The sequence below is a fragment of the Larus michahellis genome, chromosome 3 (assembly GCF_964199755.1).
Source record: "Larus michahellis chromosome 3, bLarMic1.1, whole genome shotgun sequence".
NCBI classification, from domain to species: Eukaryota; Metazoa; Chordata; class Aves; order Charadriiformes; family Laridae; genus Larus; species Larus michahellis.
This window is the reverse complement of record NC_133898.1, coordinates 37912606-37933178: the sequence shown is the minus strand read 5'-3', so window position 1 is coordinate 37933178 and position 20573 is coordinate 37912606. Positions and strand designations below refer to the sequence as shown.

Sequence of the window (20573 nt, the reverse complement as noted above, 5' to 3'; positions counted from 1 at the left end):
ACTGAAAAAAATGGTTTCATTCGTATCTGTACCTGGGAAATCCCAGTACTTGCCACTTGAACTGTGGTCCTAGCCTAGGGCCAGCCATGTCCACCTGGAAGAGGATGACTGACTGGCAGCAGAAGGCCACTCATCATTCTGAAAAGTGAAAAGTATTGTGGAGAACTCCCAGAAGAACATCTTGGACTTTGGACCACTCTGTTGCTGTGACTGGGGGACAGAAAGAATTGAGTAGAGAAGTGCAACACGCAAGGACTCACAGCCTTGGTGCTTTGACATTTCTTTTCAGTTGAAGTGAAACATTTGGGAGATAGAAGCTATAGTGTCATTGATACTACCAAGCACTGCAACAACATTATGAAGCAAACTCATCTCAAGCAATTGAGATGTCCAATTTACTTATCACTGATGGAAGGCCTTCTCTTGGTCTGTTCTAAGGATAACACTTTCAGTGTATCTAACAAGAACTTCTCTCTTGCGTCTGATTTCCATAATTAAAAGGTATAGCTTGTTGTTCCATACCTTGTGAAATGTTACGGGTAGACAAGCCTGGGATATTGCACTACTGCCTGTTACACTAGCAGGGCTGTCTCTGGTGAGAGATCCAGATGTTTGTCGTGTTGTAGTTTATAGGACCTATGTCTACTAGTCCAAGAGAATGCTACCCTACTGGTTTTCTGGGTACATAGCGGGGCTGAGACAAATTCCCACAGTAGGGAAGTAGGTTTCACAATTAAGAGGATGAAACTATTAATTAAGTTATAAATGAACAAATACAGCACTGATTCTCTCTTATGTCCCCTTCTGTCCTGTTCAGTTCAGTTCAACAAAGAGTTCCAGTTGCCGAACTTGTCAGTATAATTACACATTAAGAAAAAATGTCTGCTTAGGCTTACTTTTAGGATCTTAATTTTCTGGGGGTTTTGTGAATTGAGTCACTAAAACTGTCAAGGTATGTTTACTTTTATACTTTTGATAGTCCTGTTAAAAGTACTTGAACATTAAAGGTTTATCTTATTTAGTTGGCCAAGTGAAATTATTTCTAATCAACTTTAAGAGGAGGTGTGATCATCTTTACTACGAGTATTATTTGAAAAGCATTTTACAAAAAAGCACAAAAAATTAATCAATTAATGGATAATAAAAAAAACAGCTGGAGAGAGCTTCAAGAGACACATGGAATAAGTGATGTGTCCTGGGGCTGACGTAGAAAGCAGGGTTTCTGCAGAAAGAGGCAAAAAATAAAAAAATCAATTGTATGTGCACCACAAACTGCAGAGTAAATATGCAGTTAGAGATGAACCACTTCATGGCTGAGTGACCTTACAGATAAATGCAAGGACAAAATCATGAAGTACACACTTAAGAAAGTATTTTCACAAACATGCACAGTTCCATACAGGTGTGGTGAGCAGAGTAGTGTGCTCTGAGAATGTGAAAGAAAACAGTCTGTAAGTTGTAAGATGCTGCTGTATTTACTCCCATGGAAAAGCTACAGAAATATGTGCCTATTTCAAGTTACAGAAATCATAAATATTCTGTTTGCAAAGTTTTTTTTTTTTCCCTAGTGTCAGGTTGCAACATAGGAATAAAAGAAAACAAGATTCCGTGCAGTAGCACAGAAGTTATGCCTTGCCACAGGAAAAAAGAAACTTAAATATATACATTTGGAAGTGAACTGAAGACTTATGATTTCTGCTTGAGTTCTGAATCTGGAGAAGGGAACTCAGCATGGCTTACCACATCAGAAATAAAATTTGGCTTCCAGGTAAAACGGCATAATATACACTATGCCAAAAAAACAATACTAGCAGATCCCTTTTGATGATGGGATGACAAAGCACACTGTCTAATTTAACTTCTCTTGTTGCTCTTTTAATGTTTTTCTGATTAAGAAATAAACAAAACCTGAGTTCACAAACATTAGAAATAAGAAATGCTGAAGGCAAAAACTTTTTGAGAGTAGCCGAACTTGGAAGTTGACTGTTACTCCGAGGTCCTGCTGTTCCAGTGCTCCTTGCCAATATTAAACACAAGACTGAATTTGGTCTCAAAGCTAAGGAATGAATTCCCACAAAACATATTTCAAATCCAGAGCTGAACATGACCTCCTTGATTATTCCTTCACTTATCATATCTTCCTCAGTGCTGTTGTAATATGTCACTGACCCAATAGGATCCAGCTTTTCACAGAGAAAATCTGAGACGTTCTGGAAAGAAGAGATACGAAAATGACATCCTGGTCTACAATCAAGATAATGAATCACTTTACATGTATTACCTGGAGCAAATCAAAGGATTCAGGGTTCTCCAATTGCTGTTGTTACAGTCCCTAACAATTCTTAAACATGGACAGATGCTAAGTAAAAGACAGGCCAAAAATAACTGACATGGTTTCCTCATTCTGTATTTCAAAAGCCAGAAAAAATACCATAGTGATCAGTAAGAGTATAATTTACACAGACACAAATAAGCTGTTTCTAAAATAAGTAATTAAATGGTTGGAAGATACCTTGGCTGATCCTGTCATCCTCAAACTTCTGATGAAGAGTGAATTTTTGGACTAGATTTTCTGGAAGAAATGTTTCTGTACAGAACTAGATGACAAACTGGATGCAAAGATCCAGGGACCCATTCTTCCATGCATTATTTCAGCCTGAACACTTTGTACATGGAAATAGTGAATTGGTTTGAATTTGTTTTGCTCCTTGAGTGACTTTTAAATCCTGTGCTTCAAAGAAGAGTTAAGGAATTTATTTTAGAACCTTGTTAAATATAAATAACAGTAACATTGCATTTCTTCAGGCATGACACTGCCATCTGGCAATTTTCTAGGTCTAATTTTGTTCTCACTCCAAATTTAAACCAATCATTTTGACTTCCTGATTTACACTCACATAGGTGAAAACATGAAGCATTTTCAGATAAAAGTTACAGAGTTCCAAGATTTCAGTAGTATTTTTCTCACACAGATTCCATGAAAAGAAAAAAGTTTCCTTGAATTCTGTAGTTATTGTATTGGAGGTAGACCTTGTTGTTTCTGGTTTTTACCTGTATAAATGCATTTGGGTAAACCCACTGTTGGCCCACAAATACAAGTATTTGTTTAGTTCACTCTTTGTGTCAAATGAACATCTCAGCTGCCCACAAAAATTAGCAGACGACAATCGTTAGAAAATCTCAGGTGTGACCCCTGAGACTTCCCTTAAGGAAAGGGAAAACAAAGTTTTAGTCAAAAGTCTTCAATTTTATTCTGGTGGTGTCAAATCAAGGCATGGACAGTAACTATTATAAATATCTAGTTTACATTGCTTGCTTTATTGGTGAGGTTTCAAAGCAAACATCGCAGGAAGCGAAACAGAAAAAATATTAGAAAAAGATCATTTAACATTGATTTAAACAATAATAAAAGTGATTCATATGAAATCATTGAAAAACAGAAGTTCGATTGTTGTTGTTATAAAAAATGGACTTTGAAAAGACAAACAAATTCTATATAGAGCTACCAAAAATCTTATATGTAACTAGGCATTCCCAGATTTTCATCTTGTTGGCATCCGTATTCACTAGCTGGATATTTGGTACAGACAACATTTACAAGGTCTTAACATTTTATTATGTTGAAGGGCTCTCAGTTTATACTATTGATATCAAACACTTGCATTCTATGATTGATTAAACCAGGAAAGAACAATAAAATCTTTTCTTGGGAAGCTATTACAATATATATTTAACTGTTACATGTGTGAACCTCATTATTCCACTTCAAAGCTTCTTGCATAAAAAACGCAGGAGTGAAAAAGGGAGATTGAATTAGGCATGTCCATCTTCCAAGAAAGAGAAACTCAACATAAGGTTACGTCATTTTCTCCTTGGAGCTCTCTGGAAATCTGCAGTATCCAGGAAGTGATGAAAATGGAGACATGCCCAAGCCAAAAGCCGGTGAGCTCAAGGGTTTCACTAGTGTGGTTCCAGACTGTGTACAGATCCTTGGCAGATTCAGCATAAATGAGAACAGACCCTTTGGCCTTATAAGTCTGGATCATATCCTGACCCTCCCAGAAGCTATGTTGCTCTAGGAGACCAGCAGATGTCTATCTTCTACTGAAATAAACTATACAGAAGGATTGGAAATGCCTTGAAAGAAGAGATGAGATGATCCATAATGTCTGGCATAAATTAATCCTGGAAATATATGTATGATATCTAGCACTGTAGAGCTACTTTCCCCAGAAAACTCCATAAAAAAGATATTTGGATTTATTCTGGTTGGACATAATAAATAAATTGTATTTACTATACAAACATTTAACCAACCAGCAGCTAGATATCATTGTGAATGGACAGGATTGAGATATCCATGAGAATATCTATGCTTAGAAATACTGTTTTACAGGTGGTTTAGGCAGTAGTCAAGACTATTATAAATGTGGGCCTCTTGATTGTTTCTTCAATGTGGTAAATGCTTGGGTTGTTTCAAATTAATCTAGAAATTGTACGAAGATAGTTCATTGAAACAAGTAACTTTGTTCACCTGCAGACAACTAAACTTTCTTGAAGTAATGAATGTTTTTAAGAAGACAAGAAGACTTGGAGCAGAAACCCAGTAGCCTTCCAACACCTGTGAGAAGGCCATCAAGAATATGGAGCCAGGCTTTTGACAGTGTGGCTTGTGAGAGGAAGAGAGACAATGGACAAAAAAGGTAAGTTCAGGCTGGACATAAGGAAAAGCTTTTTGTGATGGGGACAGGCAAGCATTGGAACAGATTGCTTAGAAAGATTACGCAGTCTCCATCCCTGGGGGTTTTCAAGACCAGACTGAACAAGGCCCTCAGCAGCTTGGTTTGATCTCAAAGCTGACGCTGTTCTGAGTAAGAGGTGAGACCTAGTGAGGTCCTTTACAACCTGAATTTTCCTATGAACCCAAGAGCCAACCTTTGAAAAGTGGAGGCAATTTTTTTAAAAAATGTACATTTTACTTCTTAAGACTACTATGTACTGAATGAGCAATTTTTTATGTCCACATGATATTACGAAAATTTCCAAAAGAAGCAAGAAAGACTATATATTTAATTATATGGTTTTATATATTTATATAGTTTTCTATTATTGGATGTATTTTTGTCTGAGCTCTTCTTAAGTGTTTGATATACTCTTAATCTCAGAACATTCTGCCAATCAGATATTACTTTGCTGATAGTGACTGAATTTCACACCAATTTGACAACATTGCAAAAAAAGGCTAGAAAATTTTGAAAAAGGAGAGCAAGTAACCTTTTCTCTCTGTGAATTAGATAGGTGACAAACTGAGAACAAAACACTGAATATGTAAATCATCAAGTAGTAGCAGAAGCTATTGGAAATGCTTCAATGTCAAAAGAGATGAGCTTTTGTACCAGTATTTCTCTTTTGGCCACCTTCAAATATATTCATCATAATGGGGATTTTACTGAAAACCAGAAAAGACAGGGGCTTCACCCAGAAATGGTTTGGAACCTTTGCTTCTTCTCCAGCTAGCTGGGTTGGATGGAAGCAAGATGGTGGCCCTGCTCTCCTCAATGAAGTTGTATAAACATTAATTCAGTGTATATTTAATACAGTGTTTATATATAACGAAGTAAGAAGAAGAAAAATAAAGACAGGCAGATAGATTCTAGTAGAAGAAGGACATTTAAAAAAGAAGAAGGACATTTAAAAAGGACATTTAAAAAAGCAGACATACAAAAGGGGGAAGACCTGTGGATTTTTCCACCTCTGACCAAATCCTTGAACTCTCATTTCCCAAAGCAACAGTAGAACTGACTTTTATCTCACCTTGTAAATCCTAAATTCTGCATAAAGCTTACCAATTTATGTGGTAGCTGTGCTGACTTTTACAGAAAATTCAAATGCAGGAAAAGGTATTAACTAATATTTCTTAATTGATTGCATCTTACTTGTTAATTTGTTAAACATATATCTTCTGTAGATTTGAACATACCAGTTCTCCAGGTACTTCTGAATAATTATGAATTTGCCACAGAATTAAGTATCAGCAACTTAAGGAAATACACATCCTTGAGAATGATATGTGACTTCTGCCAATATATTGCTTTATTTTTATGTGAACAACCCAAACCCTTCCAAATGCATGACTATAAACTTATCACTAGCATGAAAAATGATGGCTTTAATGTGGAAGTACATATATCTCGGAGAAATAGGCTGTATTTTGCATTGCATTTTTTGATACGTTTTATTCTGATATGTAAAACAGTTGTTGCATAACAGGATATTATGCAATAAAGTAGTACCGAATCAATAGTGAACTAACATTGTATATAATATATAACTGCATTTAAATTTTCACATCTGATTTGTGTTTTACAACTATTTGTCCTGTTTTACTTTAAGCCTATCAAGCGTCATTGTTTCTTCTGAAACTTGCATATTCAGGGAGGATGTATATTTTGCACAACATTTAATGTATTCAAATGAAAAAACAAATGGGAAATTTTGAACTCTAGAATTACTTTTTAATAAAAATTTATTTTCACATTACAATGCAATCTCAGTATTCTCATAATCTGATGTGAAAGCTAATATTTATTGGGAGGAAAAAAAATCAGCAAAAGGTCTAAAATGAAATTTTATAGATTTTTGTAACCCAGATAACTACTGGTTTTGCACAGACATCTCTGGATCCTGATTGGTTGTTTTAGTTTTGCTTAATCTTAATGCAAGCTGAAGATACTTACTGCAAATATTCAAATATCATTCCCTGGAAAAATGGATTTTGCTGTCAAAGACAAATCACTTCTATATCTTTAATAATTAAATCTGTACATCTAAAGTACCCATACCTGATTCTAAACAGAAGAGGAAGGCAAAGAAAAAAGGTCTTTATTTCTAAAAGGAAATAGTGGACTTCCAGAGGAATGTCATTTGTTCCCCAAGCCTGAAAGGACATAAAGAATATATTAGACTATATTTCAGGTTGTGTTGTTAGTTTTAAAATTAATTTCAGAAACATAAAACAAACGAAAGGAGAAAAAAAAAATCTTTTAATTTAAAACTTTTAAGACCAAAAAATCATTCATCTGCTCTTCTGTATTTTCATTTCTCCACCTCACGACTGAACAAGGCAACAAAAGCCTATGTTTGCAGAGTAGCCTTTTGTAAAAAGCTTTCCAATGTAGTTATTACAATGCTTTAACAACCCTAGCAAGCCCCTGTGAATGTACCTGCTCTAATTCCTCTCTGTTTAGAAAGCAAATGGTAACGACCTACAAACCCTGAGGTAATCTTCTCTGAGACCTCTCATTCCCTCCCCTGCATTACCATCACTAAGGATATTGAGCATTCCCATGCTTTCTGTTTATGAAACGTATTTTCCACTCTGTTGGCTTCTGCATACATTTATACTTTTTTTTTTTTTAATTTCCCAGCTAATGTAACGTGGGGCCCTCAGTTTGCTTCTAAGATACTGATATAACAGTTTGAAAGGGTCAGGATCAATAAAGGAAAGAGCAGTAAGTACGCTAACATTTTTTAGGCCTGGCAGACTTTGGCTATGCTTTCTCATGGTGTTTCCTGCAGGGTGCTCTGAGTGTAATAATCATGGCAGGGAGTGAATACAGTTGCGTGCAAATGCAGAAATGTTCATTGAACATCTCAGTTGAAGAGAGTTTGGGAAGAAGACAACAGAGCACTGGACCGGGACTCAGCATACTTAGCTTCTATATGGAGCTGTCTAACTCGGATTAGTAGCTCCGGGCAAATAATTTCTCTCTAGTTTATTTTGTACGTGTTTCAAAAAGTTCTGTGTGAGACTGGTAACACATAGCTTTTTTCCTCAGAGGATTCAGTCCCCTTCTACAGAGGATTCAGTCCCCTTCTACTCTTCCTCTCTGCTCAATTCTACTCTGATAGTTTTTTCTTTATAAAAAAAAACAAGTCCCCATCTCCACCCTCAAAAGGAGAACCCTCCAGCTGTCCTTTGCTTTGGATGAAAACTCTGATTGGAAACTATATAGCCAATAATGAACAGCTGTTCACATAGTAACTACAGCAGTTGATGTGCCTCTCATCTCCTTTTAGTCTAGAAACAAGTCAGGTAAGAGTGAAGTGATGCACTCACAGGAAAAGGGAACACATGATGCCGTCGCAGATATGGGAATAGTGGAGTCTCTCAGCCTATTTTCTTCTCCCTGTTAGAAGGGCTACCACTGCACCTCATAAATGTTCTCAAGTTTCACTATGGTGCTGAAGCACAAAGTTATTCCTTAGTAGTACTAATCCATAGATTTTACTCTCCTTCATCTTGCTAAACTAGGATTTACAAACTTCTTTGGTCAACAGTTCCTGCTATTAGTGGCTCCATCCTTCAAATCTGGGAGTTTTTCCCTTTCCTCACAAGCAGTCAAGAAGAAAAGCCTTCTTTTACCTGTCAGGTTGACTCCAAATCCTTCTGACAACTTGCTGCTGAGCTGTCTCTTATCTATGAGATGTCAGGTCCCTACAGGTTTGTAATATGCTGGTCATACTTATGAAGCCTCTTTACTTTTTATTCCCCTGCCTATGCTTAGTTATTGGTTGCATTCTCCAGCCCTGCACTGCCAGGATGACCAAATATTACTTCATTCCTTTTCAGCTACTTGGGGCAGCTGGTAGCTCATCTTGTCTAACTGAATTTCAGAACAATTGTAAAAGTGTTGACTGTCCTTTGTTCTGTAAGAATAACTTTTATAACTTGGGGTCTAATAGTTGTCAATGTTGATAATGCCTAGTCCCTTCTGAAACTGACGGATGACGCTAGGTAACAGCCTGTGGCTGAAAAACAGTCAGGATGGAAAAGGCATTTGAGAGAGACATTCCTGATATGGTACGATTTAGGAGATGATCACAGGCTCTTGTTAGTTAGGTTACTGTACTTCACAGAATGGGTCAGATTTGGACCTTCTAAAGGCCCGAAATGTTTGTTGTAAGACACATCTCTAACCTTCTTCTGGTAGGCTGCCTATAAATTCAACTTGATTTCATTTGCAGAAGAAACCTGCCAACAGCTTTTCTAAATAAAGACAAAAGGGATCCCAAAGCCTAAGTGTATTAAGTGTTTGCTTTGGATGAGTGTAGGGAGGCTGTTTTTTTAGCCACTGTGTGTTTACCTGACGGTTTTCTGATAAGCACTGTGATACCGAAACCCCACTTTGTGACAGTGCTAACACCATCTGCCAGGTGCTGATAGCTTGCTGAATAATGCTGTCATCAGCACTCAAGTGCTGATGGAAAGTTATTGCTTCAGTAACCGCTACTGCTTTCATCTTCTGTCTAATTGGTTGCTGCCACTAAAAACTATTATTCAAAAAAAAGAAAAAAGAAAATCGCAGGTCATTTGTCTTTATCATGATGAATTACTTTTAGGCTACCTTGCAGTGCCACCATTGTGTATTTATTGCTTTCTGCTTCCTGCCAATTTTACTTATCTACACTGTAGAGTGAACTTTATTGCCTACCTATGATTGCTCTCAGTACCTGATTTGGTGACAAATACCCATAGAAAGTTTCACTAGTCCTTGATAGAGTGAAATACCTGTTAAGGGCATACTCTGCTAGACACAGCGGGCCAGTCTGCCTCATGAGGTAGGGTACGGTGCAGTCATTTGTGTAATATTTATTTGATGCCAATTGTTACAGCTAAATTTGTATCAGCTGAAAACTAGGCCAGTTTAAAGAAAATGCATGCAGAAAACTTTGGAGGTATTTTCATCATCAAGAAATCACATTCAAAATGCATTTACTTAAGTGTAAAGAAATACACTTTGCGGGCTGCATGCCTGCCCCGGAAAGTTCACTAAGAAAAACAGACAGCCTTCGGAGTTTCACACTGCAGCATTGAGCTACTAAAATAAATACATGTGAAGAACCTCAAGTGTTTAGGACGGCTGAGAACATAATGTAATATAACTTAAGCCAGAAGCAGTTCTCACTTGCGTCAGTATAAATGTGGAATAAAGCTATTTTGGCTTTAAAATGCCGTGCTGAAGATTTTGGTTTGGCTTCCTATTTTTTGGCAGGATTTACCTTTCTTTTGCAGGATGTTCTGTCTTGCTTTAATGAAAGCTAGGATGTCAGCATCAGCCTGGCTGTCTCCAGTCAGAGGAATAGATGTACTTGAACTTGGTGGGGTCCTGAAATAAGAAAGTATACTTGTGGACCCAACTGAGTAAGAAGGTTATTTTTCTATTCCATTATCTTCTCTCTTTTTTCAGCACGGTGGACTTTGTTCTCCAGATACGTTGTTAGAGATGGCACAGTTCAGAGGAGAATCAAGCTCAGGTCTTCTTAATGCTCTTATGTAGATTATTAAGATTAGCTAATATGTTTTTAGTTTGGTAGGGCTACATGCTTATCAGCTGTAAAACCTCTCATAAGGGGTTTAAAATATTTTACTGCTGAGTCAAAGACTTAGTGCAGAGCGGAAAAGCTTAATATGGTGAGTTTGCCAAAGAAATGATGGATGTGGCTATGCCACATGTTTGTTTGCTCCAGGAAAAAATGCTGCTATTTATGTGAACAGATCAAAAGTATTTTTGCCTACTGTAAGGGAATTCAGGTTTCATACATACCCAGAAGTAAACAATCACGTGACATTTGGTGACAGGGGCAGCTCCTTTGTGCTGCTGAGTCTCCAGTCCCAGCTGAGATCTCGTATCTGTGCAGTTAAATCATTGATTTACCTCTGCTTTTGACAGCCCCTCCAGTGGTATAAGATGATGTAGTACAATGAAGCTATTCTAATCAGCTAAGAATTTGGCCCTGTGTCTTTAGCCTTGTTTAAAAGATCAAGCACTAATGATGAAATGAGAAATATAGTGATAAAAATTACAGTATGGAAGGACAAGTAGAACTAAAGGGAGAAACTGTTTTTTTACATATCCTGCCTTTGTAATTATAGTTATTTCCATTATTGCAGAATATAATTGTGCCTGGCATAAAACGGAAGTCTGATATCCTTGGTTTGTGCTACTAAATAAGTCCTCAGTTGCTGAACTAGTGAACCAAAATTCTGGAAAAAATATCAGAAACTTAATAAAACTTAAGAAAAAAAAACACAAAAAACTTAATAAAATTTCTCTTTTCATGTAATTTACAAGATCATCTCAGAATACTAGTAAAGGACTATTCTCTTCGTTGATGTTCATTTGATTAGCAACAATATAAAAACCAAAAAAATACACAATATATTTAAGAAGGTACTGTCTAAATTCCATTTCAGCTTCTTTTTCTTTTTCTTTCTCTTTTTCTTAAACACAAATACAATTTAAAACATTAGGTTTTGGGGGATGAAATTTTCCATTATTTTTTTCTGTTCTAGAAATGGGGCATTTTGGAAAATGCAAGAAAAAACCCCTTGTGATTTGTTCTTCTGAATGCAGTAGGAAAAATAGTAACTTAACCATATTTTCCTAAAGGCCTTAATAGCCAGAACTGTTGAGCACAATAAGAATGTAACTTCTGGAAGTATACTGACTTGGCATGAAGTTTTGGTGGGAGAAAAGAACATGGAAATGAGCACATTAGAAAAAACAGAGAAGCTGTCAGAAAAAAAAAAAAAAAGAAGCAATTTCTATTAACCTGCTAAGCTAATTTTCACAAAGCAGTACCTCTTCTGAGAAAACATGATGTGTAACCTTTGCCAAGGCTGACACACCCGAGCTGCTGGTATCATTTTATTTTACTAAAGTAGTTTGTAGGAGGGAGACTCAAAATATTTTAAGGACACAATCACGAGACTGAAAAAAAACTCTGAGTAGTTCCTGCATTCTGCAATACTTACATACCCTGATCTCTCTTCCTTTTAAAAGCTTTTATTTACTCTTTCAGAGTCCCTTTCTCTTGCTGAGAAGACACAGTCATGAGGATTCATAAGCTTATGGGGGAAAAAAGCCTCAGGCCAAACAAGAAACCACCTCTTTAATCCTGATAATGCAGCTACTTGGTGTAAAGCTATGGGACAGCCTTCATGTTGTTTTGGAAGCTGGAGGAAAATCTGCATTTTCAGTTTTATTTTTGTTTTTCAAGGAAACTTTTGTTGAAGAAACGGATAGAGCATTATCTAGGCATTACATTACTTACCGGTTTGCTTTTTCTTCTGAATAGCCCCGGTACGCTCCTTCCCTCGTTTTTAAAGTAGGGTTGCTAGAAGTGATTGAATTGTTTTTCCCAGCTGGATCTTCATTAGGGCTGACTCTTGTGGTGCCTGAAAAACTGGAACAGGAGCAGAAATGAAGGAAAGAATATAGCCCTTGTGGAGGGAATATTAATACATGCTAAGTAACTACAAAGAAGCTGTTTTTCAAGATGTTTTTTATCTATATAAAGCACTTGTTTACTGGAAGAGGATTTTCAGTTGAAGCCAAGTGATGATTAGGTTTATGTAGAGAATGTGGCTACGAAACAATGACAAATAAGGTCATAAAGATTATACTTTTAGTATTTGTCTTCTAAGCAGGGCTTGTAAAGCACTTTGATGTATCTGATGTACAGTTTGTCATGGTATACTTACTTCCCAAACTGACTATTAGCCAAGTGAGGCCTTAGCTCATTTTCCATTCTTTCTTCAGTCAGGCAAAATTATTACCGAAATCAGTGGGAGACTAGATAAAAACTCAGTGAGGATTTTGGGATGTGGCTTGTTGATGATGGCCAAATATATTGCAAGCAGCTGTTGTGCATTCCTGTCTCTGCAGATACCGTTATCAAGGAACCTCTCCGCTAGGAAGGCAGATTTCTGCCATGGGATGTCTAGGGACCCTCTCCTTTCCCCAGGCGGTGTGGATGCTGCCGGATTGGGTGCCAATCTTAGAGAGAGTGGAAACACTGAATTAGTCAGTTTTAGGATTTTTCCAGTAGATGGCAGGATTGGCAAGTTCTTGCTTTTCTAACTCTGCAGTAGTTTGTTCATTGTTGGCTGATGAATTGATATTTCTGGCAGAGAACTCGAAAAAGGAAAGAAATTTATTACTAAAATTTTACTGTATTACACTGTGCCAGGTTCAGTTTTGCAGAAGGTATTGTGCCCAAGAGTATAAGTCATTTTCAAATGAACAGCTCCAGGTTTACTGAATGTTTCTCTTTAACTCCTCAAGTCCCATACCATTTGCACCTGCCTAAATGGATTAAAATGACCTCAAAACTCAGCCTAATTCAACTAAAGCAATATCATATTTAATTTTAATAATATTCCATACTTTATTACACCTACACATTACAAGAGCTAGAAAGGACGTGTGATGTTATTACCTACTATGTGGTTTAACAATATCTGGGAACTTCACATCGTAGTTCTGCTTTAGGATTTCCTGAACATTTTTCCATTGATTTGGCAGTTCTTAAAAACTAAGTGATTTGGGGTCTTAAATTCAATTTTCTAAAAGGACTCTGTGTCTGTGCCCTGAGATACATAGGCATCCAAGTCATATAAATCACTACACATCAACTGAACCATAGCAACTGTCCATGACTCTTCTTAGTCTGCAGCAAATGTAAGGTAAAGTGACTTCATGTGATCCTTCTCCATTGCTTTCTTTTCACTGAAATAAGCTGCTTTGCTTTTTATTTGCCATGAACAGAATGTGTAATTTTATAAATACTGTGAGTCAGCTGAAGTAATTTATTTTTAAGCTGCAGTAGTGTATATGTTTGAACTCATTTTTTCCACTGAATTTAAACAAAAGTTATTCTCCAAAATTGTTAAACCCCCATTTAAAGGGGACTTAGATTCAGATCTGTTAAAAACCCTCGACACTACAGGTGAGGCAGGATTTGACCTCTAGGGATCTCGCTTTCAAGTGGATTCCTGGACCCAGGACAGTATACCAAAATTAACATTACTGTGCTCAGAGTTGGGCCTTAAACTCCTACCCTCTGCCTGTGGGGTTATACAGCTGGACATTTTTGTCTGTGGGATGCAAACTCTTCTCCTGCAAGTTAAGGAAATTTCTAAGGAAGCTTATAACTATTTTCTGTAATGACTCAAAATGCTGCTTCCATATAAGAGGTTAATAATTAGAGTACTAGTCTAACAAATGAGTCCCTCAGCTCGGCAGAACTCAAATCCATGTTTTACATATGCCAGAGATTTCTCTAATCCCTAGGCCAGAGGGATGGCCTGTATGGGGATAATTTGCATCCTTCATACTGTAGCTCTGATAATGTTTCTATGGCATTGCAAGATATGTTGAATCATAATGGGACGAAAGAGTGTAATTTTGGTGTGCGGTGGTTTGTACGCTCAGACGCAACTTGCTCCTAGCCTGTTCTCAGAAGCCAGGACTCTCTTCCTTCATCTGAGTGTTAGATGCTGTTCCAGTGATGAGAAAAGATGAAAAATTTTGCTAGTACTACTCTAAATTTAATGGAAAGTCATTATAATGATCCCCCTCTCTGCGTATTAAGCCTGAAGGACTGGACATCTCAGGATGCTCAACAAAGCCAGACAAAACCATAGCTGACCTGATTTAGTGATGACAGTCCTTCAAGAAAGAGGCTGCCTTAGAGATCTCTAGAGGTGCCTTCCAATCATCATTTCTGTAATGTGTAAATAGGCACTCCTAGATCACAGCTTTGGATTTGGATGGACATACAAGGTGCAAAAGTCCTGTCTCTTTGCCTGTCTCCTAAGCTCTAACATTATTCAGGTTCCTTTGACAATGTATAATTCCCATTTTTTATTCTGAATCTATCTGATTTTTCCTGGAGTTGAATTTAAGAAGTCTCTAAGCACTGTTTCCTGACAGCTTCAGCAAAATTCCTGAGTTTTCTGGAGATTAAAGATAGTCTGTCAACGTCACACGTGTCAGTTCTTTTTAAACCTAGTACCTAAAGTTCCACCCAGTGGGAAACTTGATTTTTTTGAGGGATCATCTGTTGGGGCTATATGCCTCAGTCAGACATGGGGCAGCAGCTACAGAGGTGTACACAGTGTTGCGGCAGTGTCTCCCTTGCTGCAGGAACCCAAGGGCCAGCAACAACTGTCCCATGGACTGACCAGCCCCATCAAGCACATAGGGTAGAGGAGCTGGACGGATGAGGGTGTCATGGTATGAATGCTTGATTCATCAGCTGAAAAAAAGTGGAAAATCAGGTATATTAAAACAGAAAGTGTAAAATTTGAAGGTGTGCAACCTCTGCAATGTTAGAGAACCCTCAGCTGTAGTTCTCCAGTCATCTGAGCCTTGGACATGTGGGGAACAGATGTTCTGTGTAAAGGCGGGCAAGATTCAAGCTGCTTAAAATCTGAGCATTTTAGTGTTTTTGTTACAAAATCAAATTTGGCCTAACTTGCAAATTCATAGATAAATTGTTCAAGTTAAATTCTTACCAACAGAATGTGAAAACCTTTGAAATGTCATTAATCAATGATGTTATTCCCAGATTATATTTTATCATCACGTAACGCTGAGTAAAAATTGGCAGGAATGAAAAATTATTATGACAGAAAATGCTGCAAAACATGTAAACATTTCCCTTGTTTCATAAAGCATTAATATAGGGAGTAAATTTTGCAATCTAAGACAACAAATGTTAAAAAATCTGATGCTTAAAGTCATTGGAGAACATGAAGAGTTATCTGAAAATATCTCCAAGGGAATCTAAAGTGACAGGAAGATTTTGAAGAAGAAGCTGGAGAGCCAAGGAGTCTGAGATTGCAGATATTGTGGGGCTTGGTGGAACAGGACAAATGAGGTTCAGTAAAAGGGAATGAATGAGGTTAAGAAAGATCTGATGGCATTAAAATGGAATGCATTACTTCTGAGAGAAGAAAAAAAATACAATTTGTTTCAGAAGATTTGAGTAACTATCCAACATTTTCTTCATTCAAGGAGAATACAAGAACCGTTCAACACTATTGAAATTAAATATTCAGTGAGAAAAGTAACTTGAACAGATAAGGATCTGATAAATTTCTTAAATTAAAGCCAATGTGGGAGAAGACTATATGAGGATGAACAAAACTGTGCTTGAATTCTGAAGTGGAGCAGACATGGAGTGCTGAGCCCGACATGCATTTTAACAATTTTTGCAGACTTGACAGGAACCCATTAAGAGTCATAAATGTACGAGTTGCAGTTAGCACCGCAGCTTTATGGTAGAGACAGTATGGACAAGTAGGGTATTCTCTTTCAAGTTTGAGGGATTTTATTAAGTATTCCTTTTGAATAAAATAACTTCTTGATGATTATTTTAAATTCCTCTTCCTTTCTCTTTGTAATGTGACTCTGGGATTGCTGATTAGACCCTTTTCTGTCTGAAATATACAGATGGGTCATTCTTTCTCCACTTTGCACAGTTGCTCTTCATTTTAGGTAATATGTTCAGATCAGATGAGATTTAATATTTCTGCAAATTCATATGAAAGACATAAGCAAAGATAAATACAGTCTGGAAACCTGCAGAATCTACTCAACGGGTTAATGAGCACGAGTCTGTAAGCCTCTACAATATACAAACTATTGGTTTCATCTGTTTTAAGTATATCAGATTTGGTAATGTTTTTAACCTGTTCAACAAATAACCTTTCTTATGCAGACATGTTTTTTTCTCATGCCAAACCCACTGATAACCATGATGTCACCCTTTTCCCCAATTCAGCTCTGTGGTCACTGAAATCAATGTTTTACTTCTTACTCTAGTGGGAGTAGGATCAAGCCAATGGCTTTCAAACCATACTGACTAAGGCAGAAGTGTTCACTGTTCAACTCTTTTATTAACACAGACTCATTTCAACACTTAACAATTCAGCCATTTTTTTTTCAATTGAAAGAGGGACATGTTTGGCCATGAATCAAGTGCCTTTTATATGTGTGTAACCTTCTTAAGCCTCAAAAGGATTACCAGCTTCCCTTCTCTGTTATTTTAGTTATAAATTGATTTAATATAAAATAAAATTTGAGGCTATCACATTCCCTTCCCAAGGTTTAATTTTCTCTGGTAACATGACTAAGGTGTGTCAAACAATAACAATCCACGTGAATCATGCACTACAAGGAGATTGAAAGATTTTGTTCAAACTCACAAATAAAACTCAAGAAAGATTATGGAACATACCTGTATCCTTTATATGCAGAGATAGATAATTTATTACTTCTAATCCTGAAAATTGTATTTATATCCATTCACAGTCAGGAGTTTGTCTGAATGGTTTTACTGCATACTTACTCTGTCAACAGCAGTCTTAGATTTCTGACATGCAGCCACTAAGTTTTAGATCTTATATCTATTGAACACACCTGTGAAACTGAATTGCATCTTGGAAATAGGTTTTATTTACACCACATTATATCAAATATAATTTATGTCAGTTTCTGGTTTTGTGACTGGTTATTCTGCTGAGTGAAGATAGCCATATCATTTCAGAGAGAGAGACTGCTGATTTCTAGGTGAGTTAGACACAAAGAAGGACTTATGTCTCAGGACGATGTAACTGAGAGGAGCAATTGTATCTTGGACTTATCCTACACAATCATGGGAACTGGTAAGTAAAGTTCCTGTGTCAACTGGGGTCAAAGAAATCCCTGGGAAATAAATATTCTACTGTTTTATACTCTTAAAGCCTGTGAAATTGGAAACTTTTACTCTAAAATGTTATTGCCTCAAGTAGGGGGAAAAGTAAATTTTCATGCACAGTAAGATGTTAAGCCTGCAGCTCCCGCCTCACAAAAAGCAGAAATAGTGTTTCTACTTCCATATATATCACACTGGAAATGTACCTGTGTAAAATATGCTTAAACAGCCTAACACAAAATAAGGTCAACTTTCTGGAACTATGAGGAGGAAAGAGTAGTTAACTTCAAAAGATCATTGCAAGAAAATTGACAGAGATGGGAAAACAAAACTATAGTCATCTTGACTCCCTCTACAATTTAGGTTTAAGAAGATGAATGTTCTGTGTCTGTGATATGTATGCAAGGATCATCCAGTCAATCTCAGTCAACATGTCCACAGAGAAACTGTTCATTAGACTCTTAGAACTGTTCATCATTCTCTTAGACACAGAGAAACTGTTCATTATAAAGAACGTGATATTTTGCAAGAGACCGTGTGGAGCAGCACGGGACTCTGAAAGCAACGAGGCACCTTCCCCTGTTCTATTCAAAATCCTAGAACACTTTTCTGAGACCTGTCCTCCAGCAATAAACACAAACGGTAAAGGCATTTGAAAGAAAAGTTTAAAAGAAAATTATAAAGAAAACAGTTATGCAATTTTGCTTCTGAGCTAGGGTCGGGAAAGGAGAAATTACCACTCCTGGAGGCCAGTCTCCCATTGCACTGGAAAGTGCCTGGGCATTATCATATGTTCTTTTTAATTCTAGCTCAGACTGCAAAAGATATCACACTCCTGAGCAATGCATGAGCACACCAACTGAAAGTTGTTTTTCCCAAGACCAATAGGGCAGAGAGGTTGTGCAAGAAGTCCTTAGTTCAAAGTTTAAGAGTGACAGTCATGGATTGCTTGAGCTAATTTGGCTGACTTTGTGCTAGGCTAGCCCAAAAATGCTCTCACATTCTGTTCCATCGGCTTTTCTGTGGGACAAGTAACCTTCAGCCTAAAACCAGAAATGAAACAACTCAAATTAGGCCTTAAACCTGCCAGCCATTTGCAAAGCAAATAGTGCCTAAGTCTTGAGAGAACACAGAATAAGAATTGAAGCAGAGAAGACTAGAGTCAGTTTTCATCAGTTTGGGACATCTGAAAATGCCTTCTTAGACAACTTTAGAGGACTATGAAATTCATTCTCTGTACTGACTATTGAGCATTTACTATAGATACACCAAAGTTTACAATAAAAATCAGAATCTATTTGATGGTTTTAAGAAAATCCAGTATTCCTTATTTAATGGTATGTAGGATATATATGTTTGCTGCAAAGCAGGAAACATCATTTATGCAGAGTATTGTTATAAAATTGTAGGTAAAGCCACTCATCAGAGAAATAGTAACTGTATAATGAGAAGGAGGGGGAGAGAGAGAGAGAAAAAGAGAGCAAGAGAGAGGTGGAGAGGAAGAGGGAAGGAGAGAGAACACCTCCATTTATTGTCAACGAATATGGAAATCTGCACATTCAGGTATGTTTTCCTGCATTCTACTTTGCTTGAAGGCTATGAAAGATCTATTACTACAAATCTAAATTAGGGGTTTTGAAATCAGAAGTGACTGATGATGAAACAACCAAGATGACTACATTTTTCTGCTGTAAAGGATGCACCAGTGTTTTACAATATCAAATGCAATATCATTGTGGAATAATATGCTGCATAAACGTAGCACCAGGATATTCTTCAACAGCAAGTCTATCTAGGCTGTATATTAAATCATCTTTTAATCTTTTTTTTTGGTTTGCAGCCCCCTGAATACACTCCAAAGGAGATATAGTCTCCTCATATAGGAAAACTGACTGATAATAGGCTTGCTTTTCTTAGATATCTTTCATGGGATCCCTAGTGAGAGGTTTCCAGGGTCCCAAGACCACCAAGTCAAAAGAAATGAGTTACAATAAGCTACCTTCAATATGATTGCAAAATAATCGAATGATAAAAATTCCTTTTCTACACAGTCATTTCTCTTGCAACTACAAATGCAATGTTTGAGTGGGATATTTGCAAAAGCATTCTCGTGAACTGCACTTCTACTAGAACTGCATTTTCTTAGAAGGAACGAAGGAAGAAAAAAAATACCAATTTACCTGTTAGTTGATAGATGTTGCGAGGATTTGATAAACTGGGGATAAACAGTTGCGGTATTTGGTGAGCTAATCATCTCTGGCTTTTCCTGCTGGGTTTAGATTGAAAAACAAAATTATGTAGGATTATGTTGGCCTACAGGTTTCAGCAATACCAAGGTAGGCAATGACTCATTCAGAAAACACCGAGTCTGAATCACACAGTATTTTTTTCACTTGGACAAACACTTCTGAACAAAGGGAAAAGTGTTTAGGATTGGTTCAAGTATTTTTAAGCTCAAGTTACAGGTTTTTAATACGTAACAGCATGTGCTTGCCGATTTGAGTTTCTTAGGGAGCTCAGATGTATAGATAGGTCAAGATCCAAGAAATCAATCCCGATTTCCAGTTTTCTAATCTACTGATGAATCATGAGAGACTGAATCCTGGACCTCTCCTGTTAAGTGATAGAGGAAAATGTGCTCCAGTGGATTCAAGAATATTACTTGCAGTGCTTTGAAAAGCCTAAATATTTATACAGGAGAGTGACTAAAACATTATCCTCTTTGCCACTAATATGGTTAGGGATTTTAACCTGAAAAGTATTTTGCAATGATAACTTGAAGTTAAGCTAGTTAGTTAGGTGGCACATTATGGATAACTAAGTTCCTCGTGTTAAGTTCCGTATTTACTTTAGGCTGTTTTCTTAAAAATGTAGTTTAAATTTTTACTCATGAGAATTAAACAAAATACTGGCTAAACACTTCTTTGTTTATAACAACATTTCCCCAAGGAGTAAATCTTCTGTTCCAGTTAATAATAAATGATATGGGATGGACTGCACTCAGCACTCTTTTTCATTCGGCTGAT

The 20573-nt window shown here is 37.0% G+C and overlaps 1 protein-coding gene across 7 annotated transcripts in view; it reads right to left on the bottom strand.

Moving 5' to 3' along the window:
* Positions 1–20573, bottom strand: part of KIF6 (kinesin family member 6) — a 179959-nt gene that overhangs the window by 1086 nt on the left and 158300 nt on the right. The window contains exons 19-23 of one of the 7 annotated variants that reach the window (XR_012586108.1): positions 19728–19816; positions 12118–12249; positions 10063–10169; positions 6843–6937; positions 2176–2210 (exon numbers count right to left, since the gene is read on the bottom strand). Coding sequence is in view for 2 of the 7 variants with exons in the window: in XM_074579707.1 (XP_074435808.1) it covers positions 6921–6937; positions 10063–10169; positions 12118–12249; positions 19728–19816 (345 nt within the window). In the remaining 5 variants the exon portion in view is untranslated. Of the gene's footprint in view, positions 1–2175; positions 2211–6227; positions 6938–10062; positions 10170–10607; positions 10694–12117; positions 12250–19727; positions 19817–20573 lie in introns of those variants that run through there. The other 6 variants (XR_012586109.1, XR_012586107.1, XM_074579707.1 and 3 more) reach the window with 6 other exon arrangements.